The sequence below is a fragment of the Oncorhynchus mykiss genome, chromosome 25 (genome assembly GCF_013265735.2).
Source record: "Oncorhynchus mykiss isolate Arlee chromosome 25, USDA_OmykA_1.1, whole genome shotgun sequence".
In the NCBI taxonomy this organism is placed as follows: domain Eukaryota; kingdom Metazoa; phylum Chordata; class Actinopteri; order Salmoniformes; family Salmonidae; genus Oncorhynchus; species Oncorhynchus mykiss.
Window position 1 is genome coordinate 2,186,685 of NC_048589.1, and position 25,161 is coordinate 2,211,845.

At 42.3% G+C, this 25,161-nt stretch overlaps 1 protein-coding gene across 9 annotated transcripts in view; it reads left to right on the forward strand.

Moving 5' to 3' along the window:
• The window catches only part of LOC110505226 (protein Smaug homolog 1), a 114,353-nt gene that overhangs the window by 21,031 nt on the left and 68,161 nt on the right, over positions 1 to 25,161 (forward strand). For 2 of the 9 annotated variants that reach the window (XR_005039592.1, XM_036962994.1), the window contains exons 1-2: positions 1,600 to 2,012; positions 5,676 to 6,278. Coding sequence is in view for 8 of the 9 variants with exons in the window: in XM_036962994.1 (XP_036818889.1) it covers positions 6,083 to 6,278 (196 nt within the window). In the remaining variant the exon portion in view is untranslated. Of the gene's footprint in view, positions 1 to 1,596; positions 2,013 to 5,675; positions 6,279 to 25,161 lie in introns of those variants that run through there. The other 7 variants (XM_036962992.1, XM_036962993.1, XM_036962995.1 and 4 more) reach the window with 6 other exon arrangements.

The window sequence follows — 25,161 nt, forward strand, 5'->3', positions numbered from 1 at the left end:
TGAACCTTTACGTGGTAAACGGTGTATGATCGTTGGATGATTATTTTTAAGTCTATTGCAGGTAATGGAGTCGCTGTTGACTTGGGTTTTCAATTTGTCAGAGCTAATGGTGGGAGTCTTCGGTGGCTCAGACCCCGTAACCTGATAAGGCTCGGCCTCTGACTCGTTGCTTAATGGGGAGACCCGGTTGAAAGTTTCTGTCGGATGAATGAGCGATACTGGTTGAGCATGCCGACATAATTTTTTTCCAGAAGCCTTGAGAAAATTGTCCAGCTGCGGGGATTGTGCGGGGGATTTATACTACTATCTGTACTTACTGGTGGGACAGACACGGTTTAATCCTTTTCTACACTTAAAATTGCCCTTGCATAACGATTGCATCTGAAGCTGGGCTTGCAGCACAGCTATCCTCACCATTAGGCAATAGTACTCCTGTATATTATGAGTACAGCAACTGCAATTAGATGGCATAGTGTTAATGTTACTACTTAGCTTTTTTGGCTGGTTGAGGTCCTGTAGAACAATGGCCAGATAAAGCGTCGGGTGGAAAAAGTTGAAGGAAAAAAGTAGAGCAAGGGGAAAAAAGACATTGGTAAATGTATTAAAAGCAAAAACCGAAAAGTTTGGCAGATAGCCAAGTAGCAACAAACAACACATAATTTAGGACCCTAAAAATGTAAGTTGATATATTTTTCATGCTATAATATCTCAATGCAGAGGTCAACTGTAGGCCAATTGTCACCTTGTCCGATATCAATCCAATTTGTGAAGGCTTGAGCTTTTGACTGATTCAAGAGAACTGTCCACGTCCCCACTGGTAAAACGTCTATTCCTTCCCCTCCCTCCACTTCTTTTAGTCAATATTGAGCACACTCAGCTGAAGGCAGTAAGGGTGCATTGTGTGACCGAAAAGGACACTGCTATCAAACAATGGCCCAAGAATGCATTTCATGTATCTGTACAAGTGGTGGGCCTCGCCAGTCAAATCAGCCTTCCCAATGGAGGCCCAATTTAGGATTATTTTGCCCCATTCATAACCCAACATTTTTTATTGTTTTACCTTTGTTAAAATGTAACATGTGTTCATGTAAAATGAATGAATGAGGAATAAATGGATGTAGTCAAACCATCAAAGAACTGGCAGTATGGAACTGGAACTGGTTAAAAACATCAGTTTTACACACACACACAAATAATTGCTATTTCAGGAGACCGATAAATATAATGTATGACCAGAGCATTTAATGTCTTTATTTTGCTCACTGCTACTGTAACTCGACACATTGTATCAGCTGCTGCATTGCTGTAACTCGATACTATCATTGAAACAATGTATGAAATATATTTTGGGGCTTTCAATTAATCCAAACGGTAGGGTGGAGGGTGAGGCCCTCTGCTGGATGGAATGCACACATCAGAGCTAAACATTTACGATGAAGAACTTCATGAATAGGGAGGCACTCCTCTTTAATTGATAGCACCTCTCTTCATACTGTATGTGTCGTAACTACTGCTTAATGATCAACCCCGACAAAAAATATCACCGTGTATTGGGCTTTTTTTGGACCCGATATTATTTAATGTGTACAAATGTAGTTGAAGGCATTGTACAGATAAGTGAAAGGGCCAAATTGAGGCAACTCCCGCCCTGTTTTACATTCGTACACATCGTCACTTTTGTTTAGATGTTGTCCACTTTGCTATGGAAACCTTGTTTTTTCTAAAAATGTGCTAGTCCCTGTCAGTTGTCTCGGTTGCTGTTAGGCTACGTGATCTGTCCCTAACTCCATTCTCTATTTGTGTGCTTCCTTGTGCTGCCAAGCCCCTGACGTAATGCTTCGTGTTAATTATTCGCATGTGGAAAGCAATGCCGAGACTCGCCTCTGGTAAAACAAGAGGAGCCTAACTGTAGGGAGAATAGTTAGTCAAGATGGCAAAACACACAGATCCGGAGTGAAGGGGCACCGCTCCCCGTCCCGCGACCAACAGAACCGATACAACTGTGCCTAGAAGTGAGTATCCTAACGTTTTAACTATTTTCTTTGCAACTTTTTAACAAGCTTCTGGAGAATTTTCGGAGATTCTTGTTTGAGCTGCTCTCTTACTGACTGTCCAGTAGGACACCTGCAATATAGAAAATGTGCTACTAAGCACCAACCTTAAAACAAACGTGATACAATAACAATTTTTCTCTCGGAGAATACAAATGTATCCAGCTGGAAATGTATTTTGTAGACATTGACGGTTGATATTTACGCGTTTAAATAAGCGTCGGAATGGTTAACGCGCGGTTGTTGATCTCAGGAGTTTATGGAAACTAGTATGAATATATGTAGAAATACAGTGTAGCATAGCTATGCATCGGCCACATTTTGGGAATGTTCTAGACTCCGCATTTGAACTCAATTATTTAATGTAGAGCCAAGTATTCATTTTCCTCGCTCCGAATCGCATCACCTCCACATTTTACAAATGATCTAGCCTATCCTCGGTGCTTATGTAGGGCTATGATTGCCCCAATGCTGATGATGCAAAGTGGCCGTTTTTGAGACCCGTTAGTGCTGACACTGGGACTTTATTTTAAGGTACGACATTGAATACGAATGCGGTCTTTTCATGCGAGGTTATTTGCGTCGACGTTGGCAGTCCACAGATTATACAGTCTACAGGCTATTTTTGAAACCATGTGTGGTGGAATTGAGTCATTTATGCTTCATCATATAGTACAGCACACCGATGCTTTGAACATAACTCATCCATAGACGCTAACTACCTTTAGCGCCTTTTTGCTGATAGGCTTCGATCTACTGTTCTGAACGTTAAAACACATTACTTGCGGTAAAGTTTTTGGGGAAAAGGGGACATATTTCATATCGGTGAGAAATAATTCTCAATTCAAATGGTGACATGACTACACACCTTTTTTTTATAGGGTTAGTGTTCCCACACGGCCATATCTCCATGTGACAGCGCTTGTTTCTGGAAGACCGCTACCTAAGCTTGCTCCTGACACCTGTGTGTGACGGTGTCCACATACATGGGTTCAGTTTGCTCCCAGGCTACTCCCAAAATACCTTCGCTTGACAAATTAGAAAACCGTTTGTCCCTCTTGAGCCAGAAACACTTCCTCAAAATAGTTTGAATGAGCTAAGATAAATCAAGACATCTGTCATTACTTTTGAGGTTTTTGCCAATGAGGTCTTGGGGTATTTTCACACAGTCCGTTTTAAAGGAACCGATCTTAGTCCTCTGGGGTAAAAAAAAAAATAATTTAAAAAAGCGAAATATTACTGGCCTTTGAATGAGGACTCAACTCTTCTGCCAGTTCACGTAACCCATTTTGTTTTTTTAGGCAAGTCCGTTAAGAGCAAATTCTTATTTACATTGACAGCCATGTTCAGGGGCAGAGCAACATATTTTTACCTTGTCAGCTCTGGGATTCGATCTAGCCACTAGGCTACCTGACGCCCCCGTTGTGGTCCGAGTCCTCTTTGCTATGTTTGAAAGGAACCAAGATCGTTTTCCAACATTCTCTCAATGTACTCTAGGACAAGCCATTTCATCAAAATGTGTTTTTTGGACAGCTAGATATGCCTCCTTACATTTTGGAAGCTGACAGATTGCAATTTGTTGAATGATGAAGATGTCTTCTGTATCTGCTGATTACAATTATTACATGTAAATATTATTGATAACAGAATAAATAGCAGAATAAATAATGCTGTAATTGAAAATTGTACAGCCAATGTAGGCTACTACCTCTCCTAAAAGCTAGAATTGATTTTGTATGCTACAGTATTTTGTGATTCTTACCAAATATGTTGTCTTCTCACAACATTCAAACCCCACAATCGAATAAACAGCTTACGAAGCTCTCTTATAGATCAGATATTGCAAACAAATAATTGGAACTAAAAACTAGACACATATTTTGTAATTTCTGTGCGTCTTTGACAATCGCTAATCAATATCCAAAAATGGCACGCGTTTTTCCTGCAAAACTGCACATCAAAATGTTCTCTCTTGTGGCACCAATGTGAGAGGTTATGGCAGGGGCAAAGGTGTGTGTAATTACAAGCGAATCCTGGGGAGCTTTGTGTTCTTATTGCCCTAAAAAAAAATAACTGGTCCATGGAATTCAAGCGAATGGAACTCAGACCACCTCTCGAGATTGTCTCAGTTCTGTTTGCTTCGGGAGCTCTTTTGTGGGGTCTGAGTTCCTTTTGGAATGTTAACCTTTCACCAAAAATTAAGCGAACCGCACAGAGTTCATAACAATTGTCTGAATGGGACCAAGTGTGAAAATTGTGCAATTTTACATCTAGCTAAGATGTTTGGTGCAGTATTTTTGAATATTTTGTTGAATGATGATAAACACTTAATGTTCCCACACCTACTAGAATAAGTACTGTTGATCAATCACTGATGAAGGGGAGTAGACTTCGGCTAATGAACTTTGACTTGCCTCAAGAAAAATATGTGCTCGAACAGCCCGAAGGAAAAACCTTCCGAACACCGAAACTAACAAAAACATCACAAAAATGTGTCCTAATATATGCACTATATGCTTTGACTGGGAAGCATGTGACAGGCTTTAGCGTAACTGGGGAGGAAGTGTAGTTCGTCAACTTGGGGGCACACACAGTGTATGTCTCTGTGCAAAACTGTTACAGATGCTTTTTTATTTGAAAGATGATTTTTTGCTGATATGCCCTTTATCTTTCATATGTTTCGCAAACAATGGTTATTTCTAAACATTTAAACAGTGTCGGAATTGTAGTTCACATTCAGCCAACCATGGGCGACGCGAACTACTGAAAAGCCTACGGCGAAGGGTTTTCGAGAGCTACTTTGAACATAGCAGTCTGTAACATTAAAACATCAGGGACCAGCGCCCTTCTCTTTAGAAATACCATTCGGGATGCTGCTCCAGTTTAAACTGACTTGAGCCCTAGGACCATGCCCAATACCTGACATGATGACTCCTTTCTCTCCCCAGTCCACCTGACCGTGCTGCTGCTCCAGTTTCAACTGTTCTGCCTTATTATTATTATTAGACCATGCTGGTCATTTATGAAAATTTGAACATCTTGGCCATGTTCTGTTATAATCTCCACCCGGCACAGCCAGAAGAGGACTGGCCACCCCACATAGCCTGGTTCCTCTCTAGGTTTCTTCCTAGGTTTTGGCCTTTCTAGGGAGTTTTTCCTAGCCACCGTGCTTCTACACCTGCATTGCTTGCTGTTTGGGGTTTTAGGCTGGGTTTCTGTACAGCACTTTGAGATATCAGCTGATGTACGAAGGGCTATATAAATACATTTGATTTGATGTTGCTCCAATTACTGACAATCATATTTTTTGGTCCCGGTGGTGAATGCCACAGCCTCGCATCTATACGGTAGAGCGCAACTACTTTTAGATGAAAGGTATGATACATACAGGCTTTGTTGCAGTAAGGAATTGGTGTCGTGGTTTTCAATGGAGAACAGTTTCTTTAAATAATCGTCTATTTCAAGTCTGCGGAGAGCAATGTTTGCTGAAGCAACAGGCACTGTCACATTTCCTCAGTGTTTGGTATTCACGGTCAGTAAAGACTGCTGGATGGGTTTTGGAATGCCGTGTGTGTGTGAGCGTGTGTGACCATGTCTCTCAACCATTTATTTCCATAATTTCAGGTCTAAGGGGGATCCCTGTGGAAAATGGCAACAGGGGTAACACTGGTGTGACCGTGCAGGAAGAAAGCTGACTCTCCCGTCTGTTAACCCCCGCCCTTTGGCAGATGCACCTAGGAGAGCACCTTGCTCCCCTCAAGCTGAAGCTACACTTGCAATGCTAAAAGCCCGGATGATGATATGCCACTTGAACTGAGCACACCTACTGCTGTCTACTCAACATCAACAACAGAAACAGGCAAAGGGAAGAGCACAACCAACCCGAGAAAGCGAGAGGAACACAACACAAGCTTTGACCAAAGTTGAACCAACACAGCTCCAAGACCTCCGTTAACCTAATTCTCTTGTGACACCAGGGGGGGTCACTCTAACTGGTTTCCCCATTCTGCTTAGTGCCTGTCCCCCAGACCATGATGTTTCGCGACCAGGTGGGTGTCCTGGGAAGCTGGTTTAAGGGATGGAATGAGTGTGAGCAGACGGTGGCTCTGCTGTCGCTGCTGAAGCGGGTGTCGCGGACCCAGGCCCGTTTCCTGCAGCTGTGTCTGGAGCACAGCCTGGCCGAATGCACCGAGCTCCACGTGTTGGAGGGGGAAGCCAATAACCCAGGTAGGCACACCGACACACATTATCTCCATCTTGACTGTCCATTGAAGTTGATGATTACCAATGGCTCTGCTCTGTTGACGTTTGGAAAGGGTTGGTGCTTCTGGTACCAATGCCACTTCACAAACACACACACACAAATTTGAAGGTATGTCATTCCCTATAAATGCCTTACGCACTTCTACAGACAGCGAAGGGTTAACCGTGCCCATTGCCCAGTCAGTGTATTGTGGCATGGCAACGATGAGGTCATTGCACTAGCTGGCCTCGCACCATCTTTGAATTGGACACCAGATCATACAGGACTCCAGTGCTCTGCTGTGGGGATAAATCAGTTGGGGGGGCTGGTTTGTTGCATCAGGCTGGTACGTGACTATGGAAACACCCTGGCAACCAAACTGACTCATGAAAAATAGAGTGAGGCTCTGGCTGGTGTGCTGTGATGATGAGAAAAAACACTGTCTGTGTGTATGTGTGTGTGTGTGTGTGTACTGATCTGATGTCTACAGCTGTATAGCTGGTACCACCACTGTCTGTCTGCACCGCCTTAATACACATCGATGAGAAACCGTCTGTTAAGATGGATATGTTATCATTTTCCCCTACACACACACACAAATGCACAGCATACACACACACACACACACACACAGCAACATTGGATTCCCATCAGAGTTCATAGTGGGCAGTGGTTGCCTCTCTTAGCCTCACCAACACCTTGTGTTGCCATAGACTTCCAGTCATTGCGCTGACGCGAGTAAGCAATTATTAGCTTTCTTCAAACTGCACATAGAGACATAAAAATGGTATTCACTAGATACATCTGATACTGGGGAAATAGGTAAAGGGCTTCTTTGGCAAAATCCCCAAATATCTCCTTAAGGGGGTCACACCCAAGCCCTAGTCGGGTGTTTACTGTCAGAGATCAGAGGAGGCAGAGAAGACTCAGCGAGGATGGGTTCAAATCATCAACTCGTGGGTTTATAGGAATAGTTTAGCTCCATTTGGGATCATACTGCTTTAACGAGCTTGTTTTAATAGTAGGTTGGTCCCATATCTGTTTGGCCAACTCTTATGGTCATTGTCATGCTGAACAGATCTGGGACCAGGCTAGTACTTGTACAGTGGTGGTGAACTGGACATGAATGTGACTGTATGGATCTTGATGCTACGAAGTGTAGCAAATCGGCTGCTCGATGGGTACATCCCAGTACCTCTGAATATCTGCCTTCCTTGTTTCTCTTACGTCATGAAAATTGATGTGTAAATGGACTGGGTATATTTTCTCATTGCTTTTTTCACCCACTGTATTAAAACCATTCAGATTAGCAGTCCTGTAGGAGAATGTATATAATTGCAAATAAAAATGCAACCTAAGACTATAGGAACACCGTTTTATAGCTACTTAGCCATTTGTCTGGGTCTTGCCACGCCTGTCAGTCTCACCTGTGTCAGCCTGCGGTCGACCCTGCTTCTGTTGGCTCAACAAGCTGAGAGTGACAGTCGGCAATGCCCCCAGCAATGGACCATTCTTTCAGTGCTGCTGCAATGTTGTCTATGGATCAATTTTGTGGCTATACTTAGTCAGTAGTCATTACATTCCAGAAAGACTGTCTTTGCTCTCTGTCTACACTGATATCAAGTTTATCAAGTTTATGCCAGAATCGTATCTATTGTCATGTTTATTGTCATCTCTTCAGACACAGAAGTCTGGATGGCAAGGAACAATTTTTAAAATCTCAACCTAATAAGCTTATTGGCTCAGACAGATTTTAGATGTGTAAGTTCAATACTTGTTGTGGTTGTTGTCAATTTTTTATTGTTGTGAGAAAGTTGGAAAAATATCCATCTTTGTGGTAGAAATGGAAGCCTGTGTCCCTCACAGGGTTAATTTGCAGCTGGAAGCTCCAAGTTGAGTGGAAAGGCGCAACTATTTGGAAAGTACTGTACTAATGAAAGGAATCCACAGTGACCTACTTATTTCACTGCGTGAAGAGGCTGCCTTGTTCCCCTGAACAGAGTGATGCAACTTATTTTCTGCTTGTCACAGCATCAAGTCAAGACTATATGTATGTGTGTGAGAAAGAGACTGGGGAGAGGGGGATTTATTTTAGTCACTCAATGATATCACATTTTCAGATTTGGCAGAGAGATTTGGGATTTTGACTAGGTTGAAGTATTTTGATTTGCTATTTTGAGCACCTAAAATAGAGAAAGATATCTATAAGCACATACACTACTTTTTAAAAGTTTGGGGTCTCTTAGAAATGTCCTTGTTTTTGAAGGAAAAACACTTGTCCATTAAATAACATCAAATACGGTGTAGACATTGTTCATGTTTTAAATGACTATTGTAGCTGAAAACGGCAGATGTTTTAAATGGAATATCTACATACAGAGGCCCATTATCAGCAACCATCACTCCTGTGTTCCAATGGCATGTTGTGTTAGCTAATCCAAGTTCATCATTTTAAAAGGCTAATTCATCATTAGAAAACCCTTTTGCAATTATGTCAGCACAGCTGAAAACTGTTGTCCTGATTTAAAGAAGCAATAAAACTGGCCTTCAGACTAGTTGAGTATCTGGAGCATCAGCATTTGTGGGTTTGATTACAGGCTCAAAATGGCTAGAAACATAGCCCTTTCTTCTGAAACTTGTCAGTATAATCTTGTTCTGTGAAATGAAGGCTATTCCATGTGAGAAATTGCCAATAAACTGAATATCTCATACAATGCTGTGTACTACTCCCTTCACAGAACAGTGCAAACTGGCTCTAATCACAATGGAAAGAGTGGGAGGCCCCGGTGCACAACTGAGCAGGAGGACAATTACATTAGTGTCTCGTTTGAGAAACAGACGCCTCACAAGTCCTCAACTGGCAGCTCATTAAATAGTAACTTCAAAACACCAGTCTCAACGTCAACAGTGAAGAGGCGACTCCGGGATGCTGGCCTTCTAAACAGAGTTCCCCTGTCCAGTGACGGTTCTTTTGTCCATATTAATCTATTATTTTTATTGGCCAGTCTGAGATATGGATTTTCTTTGCAACTCTATCTTAGACTGGCCAATAAAAGATTAAGATGGGTAAAAGAACACAGACACTGGACAGAGGACCTCTGTCTAGAAGGCCAGCATCCCGGAGTCGCCTCTTCACTGTTGACGTTGAGACTGGTGTTTTGAAGTTACTATTTAATGAGCTGCCAGTTGAGGACTTGTGAGGCGTCTGTTTCTCAAACTAGACACTGTAATGTACCTTTCCTCTTGCTCAGTTGTGCACCGGGGCCTCCCACTCCTCTTTCTATTCTGGTTAGAGCCGGTTTGCGATATTCTGTGAAGGGAGTAGAACACAGCGTTGTACGAGATCTTCAATTTCTCTCATGGAATAGCCTTAATTTCTCAGAACAAGAATAGACTTACAAGTTTCAGAAGAAAGGTCTTTGTTTCTAGCCACTTTGAGCCTGTAATCGAACCCACAAATGCTGATGCATGAGATACTCAACTGGTCTAAAGAAGGACAGTTTTATTGCTTCTTTAATCAGGACAACAGTTTTCAGCTGTGCTAACATAATTACAAAAAAAAATTATATTGATCAATTAGCCTTTTAAAATTATAAACTTGGATTAACTAACACAATGTGCCATTGGAACACAGGAGTGATGGTTGCTGATAATGGGCCTCTGTAGATCTATGAAGATATTCCACAAAAAGTCTGCCGTTTTCAGCTACAATAGTCATTTACAACATTAATAATGTCTACACTGTATTTCTAATCAATTGTTATTTCAAATGGCACTTTTTTAAAAGAAAAGTACATTTCTAAGAGACTCCAAACTTTTTTAAACATTAGTGTATGTATGTGTGTATATACAGTGCCTTGCGAAAGTATTCGGCCCCCTTGAACTTTGCGACCTTTTGCCACATTTCAGGCTTCAAACATAAAGATATAAAACTGTATTTTTTATGAAGAATCAACAACAAGTGGGACACAATCATGAAGTGGAACGACATTTATTGGATATTTCAAACCTTTTTAACAAATCAAAAACTGAAAAATTGGGCGTGCAAAATTATTCAGCCCCCTTAAGTTAATACTTTGTAGCGCCACCTTTTGCTGCGATTACAGCTGTAAGTCGCTTGGGGTATGTCTCTATCAGTTTTGCACATCGAGAGACTGAAATTTTTTCCCATTCCTCCTTGCAAAACAGCTCGAGCTCAGTGAGGTTGGATGGAGAGCATTTGTGAACAGCAGTTTTCAGTTCTTTTGCAGACTCCATCAGGTTTTCTTCCAGAATGGTCCTGTATTTGGCTCCATCCATCTTCCCATCAATTTTAACCATCTTCCCTGTCCCTGCTGAAGAAAAGCAGGCCCAAACCATGATGCTGCCACCACCATGTTTGACATTGGGGATGGTGTGTGAGCTGTGTTGCTTTTACGCCAAACATAACGTTTTGCATTGTTGCCAAAAAGTTCAATTTTGGTTTCATCTGACCAGAGCACCTTCTTCCACATGTTTGGTGTGTCTCCCAGGTGGCTTGTGGCAAACTTTAAACGACACTTTTTATGGATATCTTTAAGATAGATTTCTTGCCACTCTTCCATAAAGGCCAGATTTGTGCAATATACGACTGATTGTTGTCCTATGGACAGAGTCTCCCACCTCAGCTGTAGATCTCTGCAGTTCATCCAGAGTGATCATGGGCCTCTTGGCTGCATCTCTGATCAGTCTTCTCCTTGTATGAGCTGAAAGTTTAGAGGGACGGCCAGGTCTTGGTAGATTTGCAGTGGTCTGATACTCCTTCCATTTCAATATTATCGCTTGCACAGTGCTCCTTGGGATGTTTAAAGCTTGGGAAATCTTTTTGTATCCAAATCCGGCTTTAAACTTCTTCACAACAGTATCTCGGACCTGCCTGGTGTGTTCCTTGTTCTTCATGATGCTCTCTGCGCTTTTAACAGACCTCTGAGACTATCACAGTGCAGGTGCATTCATACGGAGACTTGATTACACACAGCTGGATTGTATTTATCATCATTAGTCATTTAGGTCAACATTGGATCATTCAGAGATCCTCACTGAACTTCTGGAGAGAGTTTGCTGCACTGAAAGTAAAGGTGCTGAATCATTTTGCACGCCCAATTTTTCAGTTTTTGATTTGTTAAAAAAGTTTGAAATATCCAATAAATGTCGTTCCACTTCATGATTGTGTCCCACTTGTTGTTGATTCTTCACAAAAAAATACAGTTTTATATCTTTATGTTTGAAGCCTGAAATGTGGCAAAAGGTTGCAAAGTTCAAGGGGGCCGAATACTTTCGCAAGGCACTGTATATAACAAAGTATTGAGAAACTGTTGTTATTCACCAAATACTTATTTTCCACCATAATTTGCAAATAAATTCATTAAAAATCCTACAATGTGATTTTCTGGATTTATTTTCTTCTCATTTTGTCTGTCATAGTTGAAGTGTACCTAGAAAATTACAGGCCTCTCATCTTTTTAAGTGGGAGACTTGCACAATTGGTGGCTGACTAAATACTTATTTGCCCCACTGTAGCAGGTTAGGATAACTAGCGTGGCAGGTAATGTGAATTGGCGATGCAGGTAATGTGAATTGGCGAGGCAGGTAATGTGAATTGGCGAGGCAGGTAATGTGAATTGGCGAGGCAGGTAATGTGAATTGGCGAGGCAGGTAATGTGAATTGGCGAGGCAGGTTAGGAGACTGAGGTTAAGGTTGGGAAAAGTGTTAGGGTTAGCTACAATGCTTCTGTTGTTAACTGTTGTCCCTGACACACAAGAAACTGCTACAGACCAATGAGTATAACTTGATATCAAGAAACACCTATATCAGAAAACGCCCCAAATTGTGGTCTGCAATTACACCCTTGTGTCACTCGCTCACAGTACGGCCCCTCTCCCGCCTGCTAGAGCGGCACCTCTCTCTCCCTCCTCTCGCGCTTTATCAGCTCTGGTTAATAAAGTAGCTTAAAAAATTACTTCTCTGCTGCTTCCCTCGCTAGAATTGACAGACCGGGTCTGGATCCAACCAGGTCTATACTGAACTAGTCTAGTTGTCGTTGGGTCCGTTCGGAAGTGGTCTCCTATATTTAACAAAAATATTTATGCATATTGGGTCCGGGTGGGAAAGCCCCAGGTCCATTTCGGAATAGGTCCAACTTTTTGGACCTGTAAAGACCTCTAGTGTTTACCCCTCTCTTCCCCCTCCCACCTCTGTCCCAGAGGCGGACTGCAGAGCAGGACAGGGTAGGGTGGTGGGGTTGGGCGAGGACAGGAGGGCTACTGTTATCAATGACTGACTTCATTGGAGCGTTTTTCACTGTGGACTGACTGGTAAAGGGGAGGCAGGAAGGGCGGGTGGCTAACGTACAGGCAGCTATTCTGTGGCACTCACCGCTCAGGCATGTGTGTGTTTCTCTATTCCTTTCTATTTCTACTAACCCTCTTCCCTCTCCCTCTCTCATACTCAGAATCTCTCCCTTTTTCGCCATCTCCATATGTCTTAAGCACAGCAAACCTAGTTTTCTCTTGGAAAAAGAGAGCTGATGCAACACCTACACGTCAAATTATCCTCCACTGTCATGTTCAGCCTATTAATATTTAGGCTACTATCTATATGTCCAGGAATATCCACTTCAAACTGAACAGGTGCTTTGTTGGTCAGGACTAAGAAGCAATGGCACTCTTGTCCAGTTCTATCTAAGAGCATCTTCTTTTATGGACAGAATGGAGGGCTGTCACATTTGAGATTACGTCTGCAGTGCCATCGCACACATTCTCCAATGTAGTACCGCAGGGGACATCTAGCTGGATTGGTCAAGTGTTGGTAGCGCCGCTTGCTCATTCAGAAGTGGTGGAGGCAAGGATAATTCAGTGTGGTAAAGACATGATGACATCGTCACCTCAGGGAGCTGTAACATTAGGAGGACCTGGCTGTCAGAGCAGCCTTTGTGAGGACCACACTGTCCCTATAGAAGGACTCTTCAGGAAGTGGTCATGTCTGATCTTTTCTTTTTTTTTGCCGGGTTCTGTATGTGCTGTTTTGCCAACTCCTGTGGTCATTGTGATCCCAACTAAGGGATGGCGCAAACAGACCTGGCACCAGGCTTATCGCTTTACCACCTTTCCCAATTGTTTGGTTCACTGCATGTTGTAGCCTATAATCATCTGCTGTTGGTCACCTCATTTCAGACGTCATACTCCCCCTGCCTTCACTTGGCCTACTACCGCTGATGGAAAAAGCATGGACGGAAAACAGCATTCCTTGCTGACGTTGTAAATGGGTTCCGGTGATGGGGATATTGTCTAGGAATGTGGACATGGAACATAGTTGGGAAGTAAGAGCATGAACGCAGGGGATATAATAGGGCTTTCCAAATGGAATAAAAAAAAGTAATGGTGTAGGAAATTATGGTGAAGGAAAAATAATAGGGAGTTATGTTAGGACAGCTTCAATATCTTGTTGTATTTGTGGGGTGCCATTTTCTTCTACCAGGGCCAAGTGTATTGAAAAGTCAGTGCACTAGTGACCAGCATCAAATCATAACTAATGCAAAACCGTGAAGTTCTGGTTACCACATTGGACTTTTATAAAAGTAATTTTTATAAATACAGTGCCTTCAGAAATTATTCATACCCTGTGACTTATTCCACATTTTGTTGTTACAGCCTGAATTTAAAATGAAATAAATAAAGAAAAACGTTTTCCTATCTACACACAACACCCCATGATGACAAAGTGAAACATGTTATTAGAAATGTTAGCAAATGTATTAAATTAAATACATGAAGATCTCATTTACATAAGTAACCACACACCCCTGATTCAATACATGTTAGAATCAGCTTTGGCAGCTTTTACAGCTGAATATTTCTGGGAAAGTGTAAGAGCTTTGCACATCTGGATTGTGTAATATTTGCACATTTATAAAAACAAATATATATTCTTCAAGCTGGTTGGTTGTTGATCATTGCTAGAAAGCCATTTTCAAGTCTTGCCATAGATTTTCAAGACGATTTAAGTCAAAACTGTAACTAAGCCACTCAAGAATATTCAATGTCATCTTGGTAAGCAATTCCAGTGTATATTTGGCCTTGTGTTTTAGGTTATTGTCATGCTGAAAGGTGAATTTGTCTACCAGTGTCTATTGGAAATCAGAGTGAACCAGGTTATCCTCTAGGATTTAAAAAAATATATCCTTAGTCCTTGCCCGATGACAAGCATACCCATAACATGATGCAGCATGAACATATGAAGTGGTACTCAGTGATGTGTTGTGTTGGATTTGCCCCAAACATAACACTTTATTCAAGACAAACTTAATTTCTTTGTCACGTTTTTAGCACTTTTACTTTAGTGTCTTATTGCAGACAAGATTCATGATTTGGAATATTTTGTATTCTGTACAGGCTGTTGTTTTAGGTTTGTATCGTGGAGTAACTACCATGTTGTTGATCAAGTTTTCTGCTAACACAGCCATTACTTTGTAAATGTTTTAAAATCCCTGAGCAGTTGCCTTCCTCTCCGGCAAATTAGTATCTTTGTAGTGACCGAGGGCTATTCAACGTCTACCAATAGGTTCCTTTCTTTGCGAGGCATTGGAAAACCTCCCTGGTCTTTGGTTTAGTCTGTGTTTAGAAACTCACTGTTTGACTGAGGGACCTTACAGTTATCTGCATGTGTGGGTTACAGAGATGAGGTAGTAATTCAAAAATCATGTTAAGCACTGTTATTGCACACAGAGTGAGTCCATGCAACTTATTATGTGACTTGTTAAGCACATTTTTACTCCTGAACATATTTAGGCTTGCCACAAGGAAGCGGTTGAATTTTTGTATTTTTTTTATTTCACCTTTTATTTAGGTAGGCCAGTTGAGAACAAGTTCTCATTTAAAACTGTGACCTGGCCAAGATGAAGCAAAGCAGTGCGACACAAACAACACGAGTTAAACATGGAATAAACAAACGTACAGTCAATAACACAATAGAAAAAGCAATATACAGTGTGTGCAAATGTAAGATTAGGGAGGTAAGTAAATAAATAGGCCATAGTGGCAAAATAATTACAATTTAGCATTAAAACTGGAGTGATAGATGTGTAGATGATAATGTGCAAGTAGAGATACTGGGGTGCAAAAGAGCAAAAATAAATAACAATATGGGGATGAGGCAGTTGGGTGGGCTATTTACAGATGGGCTGTGTACAGGTGCAATGATCGGTAAGCTGCTCTGACAGCTGATGCTTAAAGTTAGTGAGTGAGCTATAAGACACCAACTTCACTGATTTTTGCAATTCGTTCCAGTCATTGGCAGCAGAGAACTGGAAGGAAAGCAGGAGTTGGCTTTGGGGATGACCAGTGAAATATACCTACTGGAGCGGGTGCTACTGGTGGGTGTTGCTATGGTGACCAGTGAGCTGAGATAAGGTGAGGCTTTACCTAGCAAAGACTTGGATGACCTGGAGCCAGTGGGTTTAGCAACGAATATGTACCGAGGGCCAGCCAACGAGAGCATACAGGTTGCAGTGGTGGGTAGTATATGGGGCTATTGGTGACAAAACGGATGGCACTATGATAGACTGCATCCAATTTGCTTAGTGGAGTGTTGGAGGCTATTTTGTAAATGACATCGCCAAAGTCAACGATCGGTAGGATAGTCAGTTTTACGAGGGTATGTTTAGCAGCATGAGTGAAGGATGCTTTGTTGTGAAATAGGAATCCGATTCTAGATTTTATATCGGATTGGAGATGCTTAATGTGAGTCTGGAAGAAGATTTTAGTCTAACCAGACACCTAGAATATGTGGACAACTACAAATACGTATGTCGGAACCGTTCAGAGTATTGATGCTAGTCGGGTGGGCGGGAGCGGGCTGCGATCGGTTGAAGAGCATGCGTTTTGTTTTACTAGCATTTTAAAAGCAGTTGGAAGCTAGGCAATGCAGTCATTTGAGAAACCAAGGCTGTTGAGTCTGACGATAAGAATGTGGTGATTGACAGAGTCGAAAGCCTTTGCCAGGTCGATGAATACGGCTGCACAGTACTGTCTTTTATCGATGGCAGTTATATCGTTTAGGACCTTGAGCGTGGCTGAGGTGCACCCATGACCAGCTCAGAAACCAGATTGCATATCGGAGAAGGTACGGTGGGATTCTAAATGGTCGGTGAGCTGTTTTGTTAACTTGACTTTCGAAGACTTCAGAGAGGCAGGGTAGGATAGATATAGATATGTAACAGTTTGGGTCTAGAGTGTCTCCCCCTTTGAAGAGGGGGATGACCGCTGCCTGTATATAGGCTGCCTGTATATATATTGGTTCCTAACTTCCCTGAGAAGTTGCATATCGCGGGGACTATACGATGCGAATGAATACTTATTGACTGAAGACCTTTCAGCTTTATAGTTTTAAATAGTTAGGAAACAATTCTAAAGTATAATTCCACTTTGATATAATGGGGTATTGTGTGTTGGCCATCAATTTAATCCATTTAAAATCCTGACTGTAACAGAACAAAATGTGAAATTCAAGGGGTGTGAATAGTTTCGGAAGGCACTGTATATGTAAACTATATGTCCTCCAGGATGGAGCCACATTTAACTTTAGAGATTAGTGAAATAGTAGTAGTGGGTGAAGTGGAATTTGAAGCTGAACCTCCAACCCCAGAAACTACTATTCCCACCGCTTTCCCAGACACCCCCGTTCTACAGTGGCTAACACCCCAGACTTGCTCTCCCCGGCCTCAACCCTCCTCTTCACCTTCCTCCTCCTTCCAGCTGCTCTTCTGAAGAATAAATAAATCTCACCTTCCAGTCGTCTAGCTGGAGAGAAGAGTGTGCTTGTCTCACGTTTGGGTGCCGAACTATTTCATTGCACCAACTCATGAGCAAACAGTTTATTTCTGGCCACTCGGCTCCATGTTCTGTGAACTCATACTGAACCTCTGAAATGGTGGGTCAGAGGACCTGCAAAACAAAATCCCTTCTAGTCTCATCTCTGAACAGTCGGAATCAAACATCACATTTTTCCCCTTCCCAACTCTCACAGCAGCCCAAAATCTTGACTTCACCGAAAGAAAGAAATGGTGACTGAGGAAGCTCTTCTTTGTAGCTCTTCCGAATGACTATTGGGAACCACACTGCCACTAATGCCCTCAAAGTATTCATACCGCTTCAATTATTCCCCATTTTGTTGTTTAAATCCTGAATTCTCACCCATCTACACAATGCCCCATAATGACATTTGTTCAAATTTTTGGAAAATGAAATACAAGTACTGTATCTCATTTACATAAGTATACACACCTCTTTACTATGACACTCCAAATTGAACTCGGGTGCATCTGATTTCCTTGGATCATCCTTGATGTCACTACAACTTGGAGTCCACCTGTAGCCAATTCAATTCTTTGGACATTTAGTTAGAAACACACCTGTCTATATAAGGTCCCACAGTTGGCAGTGCATGTCAGAGCAAAAACTACACCATGAACTCCAAGGAACTGTCTGTAGATCTCCAAGATAATTGTGGTGAGGCATATATCTGGGGAAGGGTATAAAATAATTTATAGAATGTTAAAAGTTTCCAACAAATGGAATTACCCAGACTCTGCCTAGAGCTGGCCGTATAACCAAACTGGGCAAGAAGGACCTTGGTCGGGGAGGTGACTAAGAACTGACAGGATTACAGAGTTCTTTTAGCTGAGATGGGAGAACCTACCAGGACAACCATTTCTACAGTACTTCACCAAGTCCTGAGAAAAAGACACATGACAGCACACCTGGAGTTTGCAGAAAGGCACGTGAATGACTGAGATCATAATGCAAAAGATTCTGTGGTGTATTGAGACAAAAATGTAAATATTTGGCCGGCATGCAAAGCGCTATCTCTTGAATCGCATTGAAATCTGTGGAAAGACCTGAAGATTGCTGTTCACTGCTGCTCCCCATCTAATTTAACAGAGCTTGAGAAAATCTATAAGGAAGAATTTGAAAAAATCCTGAAATCCAGATGTGAAAGGCTGATACAGCCAAGACGATTCAAAGCTGTAATTTCTGTATTTCATCTTCAATATATTTGCAAACATTTCTAAAAACACTGTCATTATGCGTTTTCACTGTCATTAGGGGATATTGTGTGTAGGTCAGAGAAATAATCAATTTTCAATTCCTTCTGTAACACAAAATGTGGAATAAGTCAAGGGGTATGGATACTTTTTGAAGTTACTGTAGTTTGAGTCGAGCCTGAATGAAAGTACTGACGTCAAGTCAGACACCATTTTCTTGACCTGGAAACATTTTTGTACAAAAGATGTGATTTTGATTTATCTGCTTGAGGAATAGGTTTACACATGGATCAATATTTTGTCTGTGGTCATATGATTCATTCACTTCTTGATTCCAACTTGTGGTAAGATTTTTAGATTGGGAGTTCAATCCACGCACGGCCGAGTCATTACAAATCAAATGTATTTATATAGCCCTTCTTACATCAGCTGATATCTCAAAGTGCTGTACAGAAACCCAGCCAAACAGCAAGCAATGCAGGTGTAGAAGCACGGTGGCTAGGGAAAACTCACTAGAAAGGCCAAAACCTAGGAAGAAACCTAGCGAGGAACCAGGCTATGAGGTGTGGCCAGTCCTCTTCTGGCTGTGCCGGGTGGAGATTATAACAGAATATGGCCAAGATGTTCAAATGTTCATAAATGACCAGCATGGTCAAATAATAATAATCACAGTAGTTGTCGAGGGTGCAACAAGTCAGCACATCAGGAGTAGATGTCAGTTGGCTTTTCATAGCCGATCATTGAGAGTATCTCTACCGCTCCTGCTGTCTCTAGAGAATTGAAAACAGCAGGTCTGGGACAGGTAGCACATCCGGTGAACAGGTCAGGGTTCCTTAGCCACAGACAGAACAGTTGAAACTGGAGCAGCAGCACGGCCAGGTGGACTGACAGTCATCATGCCAGGTAGTCCTGAGGCATGGTCCTAGGGCTCAGGTCCTCCTAGAGAAAGAGGGAATTAGAGAGAGCATACTTAAATTCACACAGGACACCGGATAAGACTGGAGAAGTACTCCAGATCTAACAGACTGACCCTAGCCCCACGACACAAACTACTGCAGCATAAATACTGGAGGCTGAGACAGGAGGGGTCAGGAGACACTGACTAAGAACCTGATGCGTCTCTGCTTGGCATTCAGGAGATAGATTAAGGGTAAGGCCCTGCGATAAACTAGCAGTCCTGTCCAGGGAGTGTAGTTGTACCTTAAACTGCCTCATGCTACAGAAACAGGAGTTTTATTGCATGGTTTATGCAGCCAAATGTTGTTCCAAGTGAAGCAGTGTTTAGTGCTTTGGACTTTTGATGCGTTACCAGTGGACTGGTATGGATTTTGGGAAACTAATTTCTGTTGAGCATTCTGCACGGAGGGGTGTGTTAAGATATTGTCGACCATCTGCTGCCAAATGGAGCTATGTGATCTCCCTCCCCGTAGATTTGATTTGGTTCGACCCAAACCCGTTGAAATTAAATCGCTATATGCTGGAACACAGCTTCTAGGTTGAGACCAATGGAACAACGGAAGGGGTGCCCCACCTATGCCACGACGGCTGAAACCCTGCTTCTATCGGTCGCTCTAACCATTTTTAGCAGCTGTGTGGTTTGACTGAAGGTGTGAACGTATCAGCACTTGGTGTCCGAGACTCCGCATGTAATATAGTTCAGTCTCCACCCTATGTCCGACAGGTGAAACACATTGGCTACACCCATTGATGAATAAGCAGCAGACACAGATCATTTGATATTTCCCTATATAGCCCCTAGCCCTGCCCTTTCTCCTGAGGCAGCTGGACATTCTTGGTGGCATTAAACAGTGTGTTTCATTGTATACAGAAGCTGGGCTTGGGCGCCATCCAGAACCCAACTAACTATGTGTGCACTCACTGCAAGCACTGCTGAGACATCAAGAGGACAAGCTGGGAACACAGAGCACCAAGCATGGGGTTGGCCAGGGACAGGACTGACTGTCCGCTACAGGCCGGTATAACAGCCTTTATGTAGCATACTGTATGTGATGGAGACAATAGAGCCATTGATGTACAGTACCAGTCAAAAGTTTGGACACACCTTTTTATTTTTACTATGTTCTACATTGTAGAAGACATCAAAATGATCAAATAACACCATATAGTAACCAAAAAAGTGGAGATATATATTGGAGATTCTTCAAAGCTGCCACCCTTTGCCTTGATGACAGCTTTGCACACTCTTGACATTCTCTCAACCAGCTTCATGAGGTAGTTACCTGGAATGCATTTCAATTAACAGGTGTGCCATGTTAAAATTTAATTTGTGAAATGTCTTTCCTTCTTAATGTGTTTGAGCCAATCAGTTGTGTTGTGACAAGGGAGGGGTATTATACAGAAGATAGCCCTATTTGGTAAAATACCAAGTCTATATTATGGCAAGAACAGTTCAAATATCCAAAGAGCAGCGACAGTCCATCATTACTTTAAGACGTGAAGGTCAGTCAATACGGAACATTTCAACTTTTAAGGTTTCTTCAAGTGCAGTCGCAAAAACCATCAAGCGCTATAATGAAACTGGCTCTCATGCGGACCGCCACAGGAAAGGAAGACCCAGAGTTACCTCTGCTACAGAGGATAAGTCCATTACAGTTAACTGCACCTCATATTGCAGCCCAAATAATGCTTCACGGAGTTCAAATAACAGACACATCTCATTATCAACTGTTCAGAGGAGACTGTCGGGTATCAGGTCTTCATGGTTGAATTGCTGCAAAGAAACCACTACTAAAATACACGAATAAGAAGAAGAAGAGACTTGTTTGGGCCAAGAAACACGAGCAATGGACATTAGACCATTGGAAATCTGTCCTTTGGTCTAATGAGTCCAAATTTGAGGGGGGGTCCCTCTACCCCTTGTTCTGGAGCTCTGGGAAGAAGGACTGAGAAGATCAGTTCAGACTTTTTAAAAGGACATATTCCTCCTCCAAAATGAATGAATGTGCTGACACCATCAAAAATTGAATTTCCACCTCCAGAAATGAGCCCAATAGCATTTTGGCAAACTATTGTTAACATTTTTACATATTTGGACCATGCATATATTCTATGCATGGACCATATTATCAGGTATGCAATAAGCATGATCACCTGTAAGCCCAACTGATGCAGCATTGTGGCTATAAATAAAGGCTGAAGGTTACCTATCTTACCTATCTGCATTTACCCTACTGGGGTAATCATTAGCTTGATCCCAAATTTAATCTTTTAACTAGTTAGCATCCTATTGATGAATGTTATGTCCCAAGAAATGAATTACATAAACACTGAATATAATGTATCCCAACGTATTAGGGTAACTTAAGGTAACCTGTCATCCGGGGTAATATGGCCCCTGCCTGTACTTCTCACTAAAACCACTTAATGTCACCATTTTTTACCTCAAGCACTACTCTTGCCACTACTCTTGCTAAAAAAAAAAAATGTCATGACTCATCACAATTTAAATCATTCCAAATAAATTGAGGTAGGTTGGTGTTTTACCCCTAAATTACCCTACAATTCACCTGTTACATTTAGCCCCACTCTCCCCTATGTACTCACAGCTAATTGAAGAGCAGTAATATGTTTAACCATGTCACTGCTAAAACTCTGGGTTTGATATGGTGCATTTCATGCAGATTTAGGAGTTGAGAAATTAATGGAATGCTGGGATCCCCCTCTTTTTTAACAAACACCATTTAAAACTGCTGTTTTCCTCGCTGTTCCAAGAGTTGTTGTGCATTAACAGCTTGTCAGAATGCATGTTTTCCTCCCTATGGCAATCGTAACTTGAATGCACCTCGAGAGGAATATATATATATATATATCTCTCTCTCATAGAACACTATTCTATTATGAGGTTGTCTGAGTTTTCTATTCATTACTTGTTTGCAGAGGAAAAGTAAATGTGGATTGTTCTAGCATCTTCAAACTGTATGTTCCATATTTATTTTCCGTGGCAGCAATGATTTTGCCTTGCGTGGCACAACCCCACAGTTAAATGACTGCAGCGGAAACACTGGGGGACTTTGACTCTGGTGGGCTGGGATTGACCTCACTCCTCCAGTCTCTTGAACGAACCAGTGTTCGGGTCTTAGAGGTGTGTGTGTGTGTGTCCGGGAGCGTTATGCTGAAAGGTGACACTTGTTAGGGTCTACCTGATTGTCGAGTGACTAGTCTGTTTGCAGTGTTCAAAAGTTTTTAAAAAGTACCCTTTTGCTCTGTTAATGTATTCTCAACGGCCACTAGTACTGCTGCAAGATCAAAGGCTCTTTACAAACTGCACCTAGGTTGTGTATTTTACCTTTGGCGAATATGACTGTCCTGTGAATGACAAGCACCTAACTGAATGTATTCGCTCTTGGTTATGCTAATATTTACCTTTTATAGTAGCCTATGACTGTGCAATTAATCTGAGGCCTGTAGTTTCTTGTTGGAGACTGAGGGAGAAGAGGGCAGACTTGTGTGTAGAGTTGTTTTTTCTCCTCAATGGGCCACTGAGTGCTGCCGTCATGTGGTCTCAGCCGGATGCTTCCTTTGTCGTCACACATACTCGCCACTCTGCCAGGCCTGCTCAGGAACTATACTGGGAGCACTTCCCGCCCTGACACACACAACCTTCCTTCCCCACATTTTTTTTATTTATTTTTTATTTCACCTTTATTTAACCAGGTAGGCCAGTTGAGAACAAGTTCTCATTTACAACTGCGACCTGGCCAAGAGAAAGCAAAGCAGTGTGACACAAACAACACAGAGTTACACATGGAATAAACAAACGTATAGTCAATAACACAATAGAAAAGTCTATATACAGTGTGTGCAAGTGAGGTAAGATAAGGGAGGTAAGGCAAATAAATAGGCCATAGTGGTGAAAAAATTACAGTTTAGCAATTACACACTAGAGTGAAAGATGTGCAGAAGATGAATGTGCAAGTAGAGATACTGGGGTGCAAAGGAGCAAAAAATGACAGTATCGGATGAGTTAGTTCGATGGCCACTGTACAGGTGCAGTGAGCTGCTCTGACAGCTGGTGCTTAAAGTTAGAGAGAGAGATGAGTCTCCAGCTTCAGTTATTTTTGCAATTCTTTCCAGTCATTGGCAGCAGAGAACTGGAAGGAAAGACGACCAAAGGAGGAATTGGCTTTGGGGGTGACCAGTGAGACATACCTGCTGGAGCGTGTGCTATGGCTGGGTGACCAGTGAGCTGAGATAAGGCGGGGCTTTACCTAGCAAGACTTATAGATGACCTGGAGCCAGTGGGTTTGGCGACGAATATGAAATGAGGGGGGCCAGCCAACGAGAGCATAAAGGTCACAGTGGTGGATAGTATATGGGGCTTTGGTGACAAAACGGATGGCACTGTGATAGACTCCACTAAGCAAATTGGATGCAGTGTTGGAGGCTATTTTGTAAATGACATCGCCGAAGTCAAGGATCAGTAGGATAGTCAGTTTTACGATGGTATGTTTGGCAGCATGAGTGAAGGATGCTTTGTTTGCGAAATAGGAAGCCGATTCTAGATTTCACTTTGGATTAGAGATGCTTAATGTGAGTCTGGAAGGAGAGTTTATAAACTAACCAGACACCTAGGTATTTGTAGTTGTACACATATTCTAAGTCAGAACTATCCAGAGTAGTGATGCTGGATGGGCGGGCAGGTGCGGGCAGCGATCGGTTGAAGAGCATGCATTCAGTTTTACTTGCATTTAAGAGCAGTTGGAGGCCACGGAATGAGAGTTGTATGGTATTGAAGCTCATTTGGAGGTTAGTTCACACAGTGTCCAAAGAAGGGCCAGAGGTATACAGAATGGTGTCGTCTGTGTAGAGGTGGATCAGAGAATCACCAGCAGCAAGAGCGACATCATTGATGTATACAGAGAAAAGAGCCTAAGAAATTAACCCATAGACTGCCAGAGGCTGCACACCCATAGAAACTGCCAGAGATCTGGACAACAGGCCCTCCAATTTGACACACTGAACTCTATCTGAGAAGTAGTTGGTGAACCAGGCGAGGTAGTCATTTGAGAAACCAAGGCTGTTGAGTCTGCCGATAATGCGGTGATTGACAGAGTCGAAAACCTTGACCAGGTCGATGAATACAGCTGCACAGTATTGTCTCTTATCGATGGCGGTTATGATATTGTTTAGGACCTTGAGCGTGGCTGAGGTGCACCCATGACCAGCTCGGAAACCAGATTGCCTATCAGAGAAGGTACGGTGGGATTCGAAATGGTCGGTAATCTGTTTGATAACTTGGCTTTCAAAGACCTTAGAAAGACAGGATAGGATAGATATAGATCTGTAGCAGTTTGGGTCTAGAGTGTCACCCCCTTTGAAGAGGGGGATGACCGCGGCAGCTTTCCAATCTTTGGGAATCTCAGACGATACGAAAAAGTGGTTGAACAGGCTAGTAATAGGGGTTGCAACAATTGTGGTAGATAATTTTAGAAAGAGAGGGTCCAGATTGTCTAGCCCAACAGATTCATAGGTTTCTAGATTTTGCAGCTCTTTCAGAACTTCAGCTATCTGGATTTGGGTGAAGGAGACATGGGGAGGCTTGGGCAAGTTGCTGTGGGGGGTGCAGGGCTGTTGACAGGGGTAGCCAGTGGAAAGCATGGCCAGCCGTAGAAAATTACTTGTTGAAATTATCATTTATTGTGGATTTATCGGTGGTGACAGTGTTTCCTTATCTCAGTGCAGTGGGAAGCTGGGAGGAGGTGCTCTTATTCTCCATGGACTTTATTGTCCCAGAACGTTTTTGAGTTTGGTACAGGATGCAAATTTCTGTTTGGAAAAAGCTAGACTT